Here is a 12,729-nt window from a genome sequence, read left to right as displayed (position 1 = left end):
CCAGCTCGTGCAGAACCCCTGGGCGGGTGCGGGTGAGCCCACCGCAGAGGTGAGCCCGCCCGGCTCCTGTCCGCAGCCCGGCTCCTGACCCGGGCTTGTCTTCCACTCCCCCTGCAGGAGGGGTCTCCTCCTCATGGGTCTTGGGAGACACCACAGGAGCCAGGGAGGATCCCAGCCCTGCAGGGCCGGCTGTCTTGAAGCGGTGTTGTCCCCACGGCTCCTACCGATCGACGGCGAGATGTGTCTGCTGGACATCCTGGACACGGCAGGCCGGGCGGAGGACAGCGCCGTGCGGGACCCCTGCATGTGTCCTGGGGAGGACTTCCTCTGTGTGTTTGCCGTCAACACCACCACGTCCTCAGGGACGTCCACCAGCGCAGATGAGCTGCCCGCCGGCCCTCAGGAGCCTCCCATCTGCTCTCTGTGTGCCCTGGGTGCAGCGGAGCCCGCAGTCTGCCCGTCGGCTCTCGCCCTCCCCCTTGCAGGGAGCCAATCAAGCTGGGGAAGGACCTGGATGACAGGCCTGTGGTGTCGGTGGGGACACGTGTGACCTGGCCACGCGTACCGTGCAGGCTCAGCAGGCCCAGGACCTCGCCCCCAGCTAAGGCATCCCCCACATGGAGACGCTGGCCACGATGCGCCAGGCGAGCACCTCCCCACTTGGCCCACCCCCCCGCAGCCAGCGAGGGCCCCGCCACACCCAGGAGCAGCTCTCACTGCCCCTCCCCCTCGCAGTGCAGCCACTCTGGCTCTGGCTCCGGCTCCGGGACTGTTTGGGAGCCTCAAGGACCGTTGGGACCCAGCCGCCCCGGACAATGTCAGTCTCCTCGGATGGGAGGCCAGTGATGGCGGCCAGGGCCCGGGTCTGGGCCAACACAACTCTTGAGGGAGGTGGAGGTCCCCAGAGCGAGCTGCCCTGAGCCAGGCCAGAGCGGTGACCCTGGTGTCCCAGCCCGTGTCCCTGTGTCCTGAGAGTGGCCCTCAGGTTCTCGTCGGCCCCGACCCCTCAGTAGGCTGTGGGGGGAGCTGCTGAGCACAGGCGGTCTGACAGGGCGGCCCTGGGGCCCAAGATGAGCAGGGTCCGGCTCCTCGTTTGCAGGGCAGGATGGGGAAGGGGCTGGGGATCCGCTTGAGGCAGAGGCAGTGGTCGCCCCCGCAAGCCAGCCCCTCTTCCTAGGGCGTGGAGGATGCCGTCCACACACTGCTGAGCAAGACCCGCCAGCACACGGCGTGCCAGCTGAGCCCGCCCAGGCTGCCTGAGCTGCAGGTGCCGGCTCTCCTGAGGGCGGCACAGGCACAGGGCACGGAGGTGTCAGGTGTGATGCGGGAGGAGGCGCACTGGGGGGACGGAGGCAGGGAAGGAAGGACGTGCCATCCGAGCCCGGCCAGCCCAGGTCGGTGGACAGAGTGACCACGGGTCTCCTGGGACGCTGTGCACAGACTGTCGTGAACTGATGCCACCGGCCCCCCGGCCGTCACGCTCCTCCAGCCCCGTCCTGGCCCACAGGGCACAGGATGAGCCGAAGGAAATTGTTTGGTTTTGACCCTGGCATTTGGCTGAGGCTGGGAGGCTGAGGTGTGTGGCCTCCCAGGAGGCAGGTGGGAACCTCAGCTCCACGCAGCTGGTGGCCCCTCTGCCTCTGGGGTCCCCGGTGTGTCCTGCGGAGACCTCTGCGTGCTGCGAGAAGCGGCCAGTCTAGCACTAAACACAGGAAACTTTATTAACCTTTAACCAGCAAGGGGTGAAACGGAGACCAAAGGCTGTCCCTTGCCCTGGGAGGGAGGCTGTGTAGGAAATGGCTGGGGTCGTATTTCCTGAGTGTTGGGGACCCTGAGAGGCCGGAACTGACTTTGGCGGAGGGAGGGGCGCAGCCTGGTGGGTCCAGCCCGACCAGCAGCACCCTGTGCACTGCCCCGTGGGGACCAGGGGGCTGCGTGGGGGCTGCGTGGGGTCTGGCGTCCGGCCAGCCCCGCCTCCTGCGGGGAGGGAGGGTGGGGCCGGCCCGCCCGGCCCTGCCGCCCCGTCCTTGGAGGGGGCCTGTGGCTCCCAGAGCCACCTCAGGTCCCCAGAGGGGCCTCGCAGGGCACGTCCAGGCCCCAGGTGGCCACATACAGCTCCGAGAGGGCGCGCCCTGCCTTGGGCCAGAATTCTGGACGCGCCAGGGCAGCCCCTTTACTGTCATCCTGGCTGGGGGCCGCTCGTGGCGCCCCTGCCCTCCCAGGGCCCAAATTCAGGCCCGGCCAGGCCTTTCCTGGTCAGGGACGTGTGCCGTGCGCAGGGGGGGCCCCGTCTCCAGGGAGGCCGGCAGGAAGCAGCACGTCGTGGTGTTCAGCGTCCCCGTGGCTGCAGAGGTCGGGGTCGTGGGGACGTGTGGGGACTAGGGGCAGCTCTTGAGGCACTGCCCCTGCTCCGTCGTGGCCGTGCCGGTCACTGCCCAGGAGGGCCGCTGGCTGCAGGTGCCACGGGCAGGTGGGGCGTCCTGAGCCTGGGGACACCATCTTCTGTGGGCCGGGCAGAGCCGGTGGCTGGGGCCTCCGTGGGCTTGCAGGGCCAGGCCTGTCGTGGGGCCTGGGGGAGGCCCAGGCAGGTGCTGATGGAGAAGGCACCCAGCAGTCCTCCTTAAAGTTGTTTTCCCTCATGTCTGGGAGGGACCGCCATCGCCGTGGCCGCAGCTGATCCTGAGGGCTGTCCTGGGCTGGGGGCAGGAGGGCCAGATGTGGCGCCTCCGGGGCCCCCAGAGGGAGGCCTGTGGCCGCGGCCCCCTCCTCCTGCTGCTGCTCCTCGGCCTTCGGGGTGGCCGGGCTGGGCGAGGGGCTGGGCTGCTCGTGCTGGGCAGGTGGGCCAGGGAGGGCCAGCCCGTCCTCTCCAGGGAGCGTCTCCATGCTGGGAGGGGTGGGGAGAGACCTGGGGGCCGGGGCCGGTCGCTCCAGGCCCAGGGGCTTCGTTGGGGACTCCCCCGGTTTTGCTGGAAAGGAACAGACTGGGTCAGCGTCTCCCGCAGACCACTCGGCCTGCACAGGTGGGCCCGTGGGGCTCCGCGTGGCAGCCCCAGCCCAGCACGGAGAACAGCCCTGCAGGCAGCTGAGCTCTGGCACCTGTGCTGGCTGCCCTGATGCCCAGCCCTGGCCTGGTTGGCCGAGTCTGAGAGCAGAAGGGCAGATGGATGGGGGTGAGGAGGACGGCCTGGGCCTCGCCCCCCCGCTCACTGTCCCAGGGGGTGGCTTGGGAGGAGACCGCAGCGGAGCCCACCTGGGGGAGGCAGGTCCCATTTCCTCCTCCTCAGCTCGGCCATCGAGGCCTGCAGCTCCCTAAGAACCTTCTGGTCCTCCAGGTCCCAGGCCCGGGACAGCGTGTCCTGCAGGAACTCCTGCAGGCCTTCCAGGGGCAGCTGCAGAAGGCGTTCTAGGGGTGGGGATGACATCAGGACAGTGGGGGCCACATCGAGAAGACTCAGCCCCCACCTTGGGACACCTCCTGTGGGTGCCACACCTGGGGGTCCAGCTGTGCCCAAGACTGGGCATAGGGCGCTCTCCAGAGGGCACCCTGCCCGCCTTGTGTGCCAGCTGGCCCTCCCTCCTCCGTGGCCTGCGCGCTCCATGCTCGGACCCACTTACTTTTATGGAGCTTGAGGACCGTGTAGGCCATGGCCGTGAGCACGCGCTCGCCCTCCATGATGTAGGCATCCCACAGCTTCAGGGTGAGTGCGAAGGGGGTCTGTGGGGACAGTAGGCTCAGGAGGGGCAGCTGGAGCAGGGAGCAGTGGGGGCGCCCGCACGGGGTGAGGAGGCCCCCATCTGCCTCTGGTCCCTGCCATCCCCCCAGGCTGCACCAGACAAGGTCCTGCAGCGCCTCATCTGGGTGGGCTCATCCCCGTGGGGTCGAGGCTGCTGGATGCAGGTGCTCCCACCAGGCCACTCAGTGTCCTAAGGGCCTGGCCAGCACGCCTGCGACCCTGGAGGACAGCAGAGACTGTCCCACGCCCGTGGGCACAGCTCGGGGGAGCATGACACTGGCTTGCCCGCACCCCGCGCGGACCCAGCCTTCCCGATGGGAGCCACGGTGGAAACAGCTGGTCCCCGGGACGTCGTGGTGCCCCGCGCCCAGCAGGAGGGCTCTGGGCTGCCCCTCGGGTGCCCCTCAGGAGGGGCCTGGCATGTCTCGGGGTGGGGCGGGGCCCTCCTCGGGCATCAGGCGTGGGGGACAGGGAGCACCTCGGGGACCCCGCGTCCCTGGACAGCCTTACCCGGTCGATGAAGCACTGGAGGAACCACTTGGGGGTATAAATCCCTGGAGACATCAGCTCCTCATCCTAACGCAGGACATGGGGGCTCAGGGCCTGCCTGCTTGGCTGGAAACCCATTTCGGAGCCCTGTGTCTCGCCCCCGGGGGGCTGGGGGGACGTGCTGCCCGTGGGCCTGCGCAGCCCGAGCTCGCCCCAGGCCCCCCCAGGAGGAGACGGATGCCTGCAGGAGGGCAGGCCCTGCAGTGGCCGGGGGACAGGCCTCAGTGGGGGTGCGGGAGACACGTGTCCTCACCAGGTGTCGCTTCAGCTTAGGGAGCATGCGGTCCAGAATGCGCTCGTGGTGGGCCTGGAACCTTAGCAATTTCGGGAACCCCGGGATGAAGAAGCCTGAGGAGCCCCCAGACCCCACACGTCAGAGCCGTGCCCAGAGGGGTCGGATACGGCAGGTGTCCCCGGCACGCGGGCCCCCCCGGCCCCGCTGCACACGCTCTTCTCAGGCAGGACAGCCTGTGAGGCCCGGGCGGCCGGGGCAGAGGCCCGGCTCCCGGAGGCCCAGCTCGGCAGGTGCCCTGGGCTGAGGGACGGGCAGGTGTCCAGCCCTGGCACCCGCCCTCGTCACCGTGGCCACAGTGGGGAACTGCGGTCCCGGTACCGAGGGGCAGGGAATGCGGCCTCTGGGGTGGGTGGCAGGGCTGTGCCTGGCCCTCTCCTGGGCTTGGCAGCCAGTCTGGGGGCACTGGAGGGGGTGCTGCTGCCAGGGCTCCGTCTGGCTGTGGGCTCGGAGGGCGCTGGGTGGGGGGCAGCTGTGAGGCAGAAGGACCCGCAGGGCAGGGAGAGCTGCCTGGACGAGGCCGGGACCGAGGGCCGTGGCTCCAGGACCCAGAGGGCAGCGTGGGGAGCCAGTGCCCTCCACTGATGGGGAGACGGACTGGCCCGAGGTCCCCGCCAGCCCCGCTGCCAGGGGACCTCTGCAGGGAGTCCCCTGGCCCTGAGGCCCGCCCAGCGGTCCCCGGCCAGCACCTACCATGCATGGCGTGCTCCTTGTCCGTCATTAGCCGGACCAGCGCCCAGAAGGCGTCCTCCTCCCCCAAAAACATCAATAAGATGCCCACGATCTGGTTCATGCCCTGGCAGTAGCCCACCTCCTGCAAGAGCCAGACGTGCGTGGAGGACCCCCCCGGAGGCCTTCCCTGCCCCCCGCCCACACACCCACCTCAGCTCCTGGAAGGGCTCCCGCCCGGCCTGGCTCCCCGCCCTGCAGGGGCCCCCCGAGGTGCTTGAGGCGTGGGGGGCGATGGGGACCCGCACGGTCTGCCTGAGGGCAGGCAGGCCCACCTGCGGGCCTGGGAGGGCCCATGAGGGGCCCTGGCCCAAGACCCCACTGTGGGCAGCCTGTGGGGCCTGTCAGCGGATGTTCCTTGAGGGAATGCTCTCGAAAGAGCAGGCAGGGTCGGGGCTCCCTCCCTGGGGTCCCACAGGAGGCTGTGCTAGTGGAAAACGTCATCCCTGCTAAGCTTCCGATTCATTCTATGGCATCTTCAGGGTCCCAACTCAAGTTTCATGACATCAGTGATGCTTATAAGGCCTCCAGCTAACTTGCTACAAAACCTTTCCACTGAGGCGAGCACCTGACAGCCCCCCAAAGATGGGGCTCCTGGAACCCAGGTGCTGTGTCTGTCCTGAAAAGTGGAGTCTGCGTCTCATTCTGAGACTGGGGAGCCCCCTGCCTCATCTCTGTGACCCTGTGCGCCTGCGTCCTGACCGGAGTGAAGACCCCCTGGAAGGGGTAGGGCCTGGGCGTGGGGATACTCACGGTGTCGTATACTGAGTAGGCCGCCAGCACATGAAACAGGGCTTGCTGCCTGGGGAGGGGGACACAGGGGGCTTGTGTCCTACTCACGCTCTTCGTTTCGTGTTGTCCGACAAAGCATGTGTGTGTAAGAAATAGGGCAACAAAGCAGGGACGTCTTCAGGGCACCTCAGTGCTCAACATATTTTAGGGGTAACGTCTACACGCAATGAAATGCAACTCCCCCAGGTGTACAGTTTGACGCGTTTTTATTTTCTCAGTCTGCACACGTCACAGTTCCGTCTCTGGGACGTGCGGCCCCGTGGGCTGTCACACACGGGTGGGGCCACAGCATCTGGGCTCCAGCTTCAGCTCCCAGCCCATCAGCCCCGGCGGCCGCTGGTCCTGTCCTCCTGGGGTTGTGCCTTTGCCAGAACGTCCTATGAATGGAGTCCTATGTGGGTCACTTAGGAGAACGCGTCTAGGACTCATGCATGCTGTTGAGCGAGTCAGTAGCTTGTTCCTCTGTGTCCCCGAATCGTCATCCGTTTCATGGAATTCCACAGCTTACCCAGTCGCTCGTTGAAGAGCATCTTGGTCGCTTCCGGTTTTTAAGGATCCTGAACAAAGCAGTGAATACTGTACGCAGGTTTTACGTGGAGTGAGGTTTCAACTCCTTTGGGTACATCCTAAGGAGTGTGACTGCTGACCACATGGTGACGAGGATGTGGAAGGAACCGCCAAGCTGTCTCCCACAGGGCCTGCACCATTTCCATCCCCACCCGTGCGGGAGGGGAGTCCCTGCTGCTCCACGTCCTCGCCAGCGCTTTGCTTCTGATTCTGCATGAGTCCTTTGTTACACATGTGACCGGCACATCTTCTCTCCTTTTCTGTAGTTTTCTTTTTCATTCTCATAACTGTGTCTTTTGCAGAATCAAAGTTTTCCACTTCGATACAGTTGTTCTTGTCAGTTTTCTCTCTCACAGGTGTCCTCTGTCTCAGCTGACTGGCCTCTTCCCCAGTGTCCATGGCCTCACCCTGTCCTGGTGGTCTGGTTTTCTAATGCCACAAGCGAGTCCCCCCACCCTGCAAACAAGCCAGAGGCTTCAGATGGAGTCACAAACTGGGACACAGCCATGTCCACACGTTTGTGCATCCAGTAGGCTATGCTGTCAGACAGCAGTGGCTGGGCCCAAAGTCTAAACTATTTACCATCTGGCCCATTACAGGAAACCTCATGATTTTGTTCCCAGGTCTGCAGATGGGCAGGGGTGCCAGGGGTGGCAGGACCACCAGACGCGTCCTGGGATCCTATCTCCGTGAGGCCTGCAGCCTGGTGGCCGTGGGGTGACGGATGTTTCGAGGGCCAGCGGCGGCTGACTGGCCCTGGGCCTGGCCTTGAAGGTCAGCAGAGACACAGAAACACCCTCCAGGCCAAAGCAGTCATGGGGCCATTCCACTGCGGGGCCCATGGAGCCCCCTCGGTAGAGACATCTCATTGCGAGAGGAGCATGAGGGGTCCGGAAAGACCCCTTGAGCAGCACGGCCCACGCCTGCCTCGCTGCTCTCAGCGCTGCCTTGGCCAGACCCCCCTTCTCTCTGGGGTCAGGGCTCTGAAGAGCATCTCTTGGTCCAGAGCGAGCTTGATCTTCTGGCTAGCCATATGCGCCCCAAATCTGCTGCAGCAGAACCCCCTCTCCGGCCTGCCCACACCGTCTCCCCGGCTGTCAGGGTCCTCACCCCACACCCAGTTACCCTGATTGGAACAGGCTGTTCAGAAAGCAGTGACGTGTTAGGAGACCCGAGCCCTGGCTGCATATTAGGGGATTACAGTAAGTGCTTCAAGGGTCGAAATGGGGTCGAGGTCGCATGTAAGAAAGAATCCCCCTCCCCCCCACAAAGGTACAGCTTGAGGGATCTTAGTTCCCTCTGCAAGAGCTAAATCCAGGCTCTTGGCAGTGAGAGCGCCGAGTCCTGACACTGCACCACCCGGGAATTCCCAAGAACGCCTGTTTGTAAAATGCACACGGAGAGCCTAGGGAAGACGGGGTGAGGCCAGATGTCTTGGGTTCACTGTGAAACACCTGTGCTGGTCAAGGGTGTGGTGAACACAGGAGAACACAGGGATGGGACAGGGTCGCTAGTGTTGGACCTACTTGGGTGATGGAATTTGGGGGTTCGTCACACTTTGTTTTTATACATTATGGAAATTGTCTAAGAGAGCAGAAATACATACGAAAAACATCAAGATGGGGCGTCATCTTGACCCCCGCAGACGCGCATTCAGTCCATCTGAACGCGGGTCCAGCCTGGTCTCTGCTGCCTGGCGCCCCTCCCCCCCATCCCGCCCGCCCCGCAGGGCCCTCTGGGGCCTGTTGAGCCAGCGCGGCCCGACCCCACTCTCCCCCCGGCCCCCACTGTCCCCTCAGCCCCAAGTCTCCCCCCTCCCCCGTGTGCCCCACACCTCTGCCCTGGCTCCTCACGCGCCCCCTCGAGGCTCAGCCGGTACAGGCAGCCTGGGCCTCCGGCAGCCGCCACCCCAGCTCCAGACCCAGGTCCATGGCCAACCCCCCCGCCCCCCCCTCCCCCCCCGGGGCCCCGGAGACCCACTTGATGCCATAGCGCTCCCTGAACATGATGTGGTTCCTGAAGGTGCGGTTGACGTCCAGGTCTATCTGTTTTATATCTTGTGAGTGCAGCCGGGCCTGCTCCTTCATCCTCTGTGGGCGGGGCAAGGGGGCGGGGCCAGCATCAGGCAGAGCCGGGACCACGCGCCACAACTGCCAGAGTGGGCGCTGTGAGGCCGGCGGGAAGGCTCCCTGTAGCCCTGGCAGACAGGCATGCTTCCCGTTTCAGGGTGTTTGGTTCATACAGAGGGACATTCTTGACCTCCGCACATTACCTCTGGATGTATCTGCCTGGTCCTAAGGGCCCTTTGCGGCTTCAGGCCTGAGCGGGATGCTGGCTGTGGTCCCACAGTTATCAGTGGGTGTTCACCACATTCTCAGCCTCTTAGGTGACCCGTCCTTGGGCTGCTTGTAGCAGCGAGGCCACCATCACACCCGCTCCTGCTGCATTTCCCTTGCTGCTCCTCCTGGGTCTGGGCCCACAGAGCACCTCCCGGGGGATGTGACCTGGGGGTACCCTCAGTGGGGAGGGGGGCTGAGCAGTGGGAACAGGCCAGGGGCAGGGACCTCTCTGGGGCAATGGGAAAAGGCCTGTTTCTTGTCCCGATTCAGGTTTTCTATTCCCCGCAGGCCAGTCGTTCATTGGGTTCGGCTTTGCCTCCTGTCTCGGTCTCTGTGGGTGTCTCCTTGCTCTTCTCCCCGCCCCCGCCACCCCCAGCGTTCTCTCCCTTGCTGTGTGACTCTGCCCCACACCCTCCGCGATCCGGGAGGGCTCCTTTTGATTCCAGGTGGCATCTGTGCATGTCTGGACACAGTGTCTGCACTGAGCCAAGAGGGACGGGCAGCAGGGGCGTGTGGGGTCCTTGCCAGCAGGCGGACCTGGATGCTGGGAGCCTGGGAGGTGCCAGGAAGCGCTAGGGATGGGCACGGGGTGCCCGCGGTGCCGCCTCCCTCCACGCTCCGGGTGGCCTGGCCTGTGCGTGCTGCGCCCTCCCGCACCCCCCACGCAGGTGGACGCGCTGTACCTGGTATTTCCCCTTGTTCTCCGCCTTCAGCTTCTCCAGGTCTAACAGGAGAGACCACACCTGACCCCTCACCTGCGGGGGGACTCCCTTGAAGACCCGCCGGCGCATCTGCGGGAGAGAAGCCAGCCCTGAGACAGGTGCAGAGACTCTGAGACAGAGACGGAGCGAGAGGCATGTGGAAGGTGCTCAGGAGGGGCTGGGTCTGCCTAGACCTGCGGCTGGTCTCCCGAAACTAAGCGTGGACCGTGTCCCCAGCTGCTCCCTCCCTGTGGGGCCCTGGGCTGGGCTGGCTGTGGCCCTGGCATGGGATTCTCCCCGGGCCTTGGGGGGCACTCAGGGCAGCGCCCTCAGGGTCAAGATGCTCCATTTTCTACCTTCTCGCTGCCCCGGTATTTCCTCCACTCCCTCAGCATCTTCACCCACTTGTCGGCGCGCCTGATCTCCTGGGCTCTTTGCTGGAAAATGGGACATGGTGGTGTGGGCCCAGCTGCCAGCTTCCCGGGGTGGCCCTGAGGGGCATGAACTCAAAGGGGCCAGGCCAGGCGCAGACCCCTCACAGCCCGAGGCCACCTCGACGGCTCTGGGGTCAGGGGCGGCAGGGAACTGCAGCGGCGCCCACGACCTCCTCCCGCCTCCCGCCTCCCGCCTGTGCAGCACAGACAGGCGCTTACCCTCGCCAAGTGGGTGCTGAGGCCGTGGGTGCTGAGGCCCTGGGTGCGGAGGCCAGGCTGCTCCTCCTGACTGGAAGGCGAGAGAAGCAGAGCGTGGGGACCTGCACCCGGCCGGGTGCCCAGAAGGCCCACGCGTCCCCCTCAACCCCCAGCTCTCAGCCCAGGAGACTCCAGAGGTGAAGGCTGACCCCGGGAGGATGCAGGCTCGGGGCGGGGCTGGGCTGCATCTCCACAGCAGCCCCTAGGAGGTGGCCCTCTTCTTCTGGTGCTGCTCACCCCTCTGCCCTGTGCCCTCCTGGCCCTGCCCTGCCGGAGAGCAGAGGCCCTGGCTCAGGGGTCTCAGGTGAGTCGCTGCCCAGGGCCTTGTCCTGTTCCAGGCTGCCCTCCTGCAGAGAGGACACTGCCCTCCAGCAGCCCAGCACCCTCAGTCCCGCCCCGGGCCACCTCCGTCCGGTTGCAAGTACTTCTCCTTCTCTCTCCCTGCACTGTGGCCTGGCCTGGCCTCCGACCCCAAATCTCCTCCCAGACCAAGAGGTCAGGTCGTCTTCAGCTGTAAACTCTGCCTGCCTGTCCCCTTGCTGTGAGCTTCTGAGGCCAGGTCCTTCCTGCCCGCTCCCCCTTCGCATCCCTCCACCTCCTGGGACCACAGCACTCCCTGCCCTCTGGGATTGTCCCCGCGTGCCGCTAGGCTGGGCCTAATGCAGCCTCAGAGACCTGTGGGCCAGCTGCCCGCACCCTGCGGCCATGCTCTGCGGAGCCTGCTGACCAGGCGGAAGGCTCCCTGGGACCCGGGAGGCAGAGGCCGTGGCTGGGCATGGAGGCCGCGTGGCTGAGGCCCAGGCCCGGACCAGCAACCAGCCCTGCCCCTGCCACCTGCCCGAGTCCTCCCGGATCAGCCCAGTGCAGACCTTGACCTGCAGTGGGCACCAGGGGTCGAGCCCTGAGCTCGGGTGGTGGGTCCCACCTCCAGAGAGGATTTTCTGCACGTGGCAACCCGCCCCGCGATGGGAAGGAAGGGCGTCCTGAGGACTCACGGCAAAAAGCCGAGCCTGTCAGCGACTCTGTACAGCGAGAGGTCAGCATCTTCCCCTGGTTCCACTGGAGACCCTGCCTGGCGACCCTGAAACCCAGAGGAGCCCGCGCTGAGGGCACACCCCGGGCCAGAGATGTGGGCACAGGAGGGGCAGGATGGCTCCCCTGCCCTGCGTCCCAGGGACCCAGCATCAGACTCGCCTGCCCGCGTGGGAGCTGCCTGGGCCTCACCTGCTCTTCCCTGGCTAGGATCCTGCCTGGGCCCCCTGCTCCCACCTGCGGTGACCCCCACCCGGGCCACACCTGCTCCCCCGGTGAGGACATCCCCTCAGGCTCTGCCTGCTCAGCCTTGGCTGTGATCCCTGCCTGGCACATACCTGCTTCTGCGGCCTGTGGCTCCCACGGGGTCGTACCTGCACATACGTGGCGACGGGCCCCACGTGGGTCTCCCCTGCTACGGACACCTGTGATCCCAGCCTGGGCCTCCCCTGCTCATCCTTGGCTCTGATTGCTTCTGGGACATAAACCTGTTCCTGCGGCCTGTGGTCCTCACCTGGGCTGCTGTGGGTCCCGCTGGGGGGATGTCCCTGCTCCGACTGGTGATGAGACCCACTCGGGCCTCACCTGTTCTACCTGCTCTTCGTGTCTACGAGCCCTCCCGGGGCCTCACCTGCTCATATTTTGATATTATTTCCTCCCGTTCCAAGGCCAGCAGGGTCTCCAGCTTCTCCATGTCAGATGCTGCAAGACAAACAAACCCGAATATTCCAGTGCACTAAAGAGCTTCAGAGACCCAGCAAGGTGAAGCGGATCCCTGTTGGGAGCTCCCGGGTTTGTCTGATCAGCGGGGGAGAAAACGGAGTCGCCTGGGTGGGTGGCGTGCCGGCTGGCGGCTCAGGGTTCGCACCCACCCTTCCTAGCACTTCCACTTCCAGACTCCCCTCCCAACCGCCTGGGACATCCTGTCACGATGAGATGATGAGGAACAAGAAGGGGGCCAGGAGGCCCAGGCGAAGTCCGGAGCCACAGCGCAGTAGTGCAGGCAGGCTCCTGGCCCTGGGCGCTGAGGAAAGGAGGGGGCAGCTGCCGGCCCAGGTGGGGCTCCTGCGGCTTCTGGAATCACATCTGCTCAGGCCTCAGAAGCCTGAGCCACAGGAGAATTCCCTGGTGGTCCAGTGGTTAGGACTCTGGGCTTCCACTGCAGGGGGCACTGGTTCGAGCCCTAGTGGGGGAACTAAGATCCCAAATGCCAGGCAGCATGGCCAAAAAAAATATATATATATATATATATATGAGCAACAGAAAAAAATTGATAAACTGGACTTTATCAAAATGAAAACG

At 65.2% G+C, this 12,729-nt stretch overlaps 1 protein-coding gene across 1 annotated transcript; it reads right to left on the bottom strand.

Moving 5' to 3' along the window:
- Positions 1 to 2,256: 2,256 nt before the first annotated feature.
- LOC130836181 (USP6 N-terminal-like protein) lies at positions 2,257 to 12,121 on the bottom strand. Its single transcript, XM_057708258.1, has 13 exons — positions 12,059 to 12,121; positions 11,401 to 11,476; positions 10,821 to 10,875; positions 10,060 to 10,135; positions 9,686 to 9,793; positions 8,644 to 8,753; positions 6,058 to 6,106; positions 5,269 to 5,389; positions 4,537 to 4,631; positions 4,245 to 4,310; positions 3,616 to 3,715; positions 3,251 to 3,403; positions 2,257 to 2,966 (listed from the first exon to the last, which is right to left on the bottom strand). The coding sequence occupies exons 1-13, from the start codon at positions 12,119 to 12,121 to the stop codon at positions 2,257 to 2,259; spliced, it is 1,782 nt and encodes a 593-aa protein (XP_057564241.1).
- Between the last annotated feature and the right edge of the window lie 608 nt (positions 12,122 to 12,729).

This window comes from Hippopotamus amphibius, chromosome 15 (genome assembly GCF_030028045.1).
Source record: "Hippopotamus amphibius kiboko isolate mHipAmp2 chromosome 15, mHipAmp2.hap2, whole genome shotgun sequence".
Lineage (NCBI taxonomy): Eukaryota > Metazoa > Chordata > Mammalia > Artiodactyla > Hippopotamidae > Hippopotamus > Hippopotamus amphibius.
Note: the sequence above shows the minus strand (reverse complement) of the source record. Positions and strands in the feature narration are given on the sequence as shown.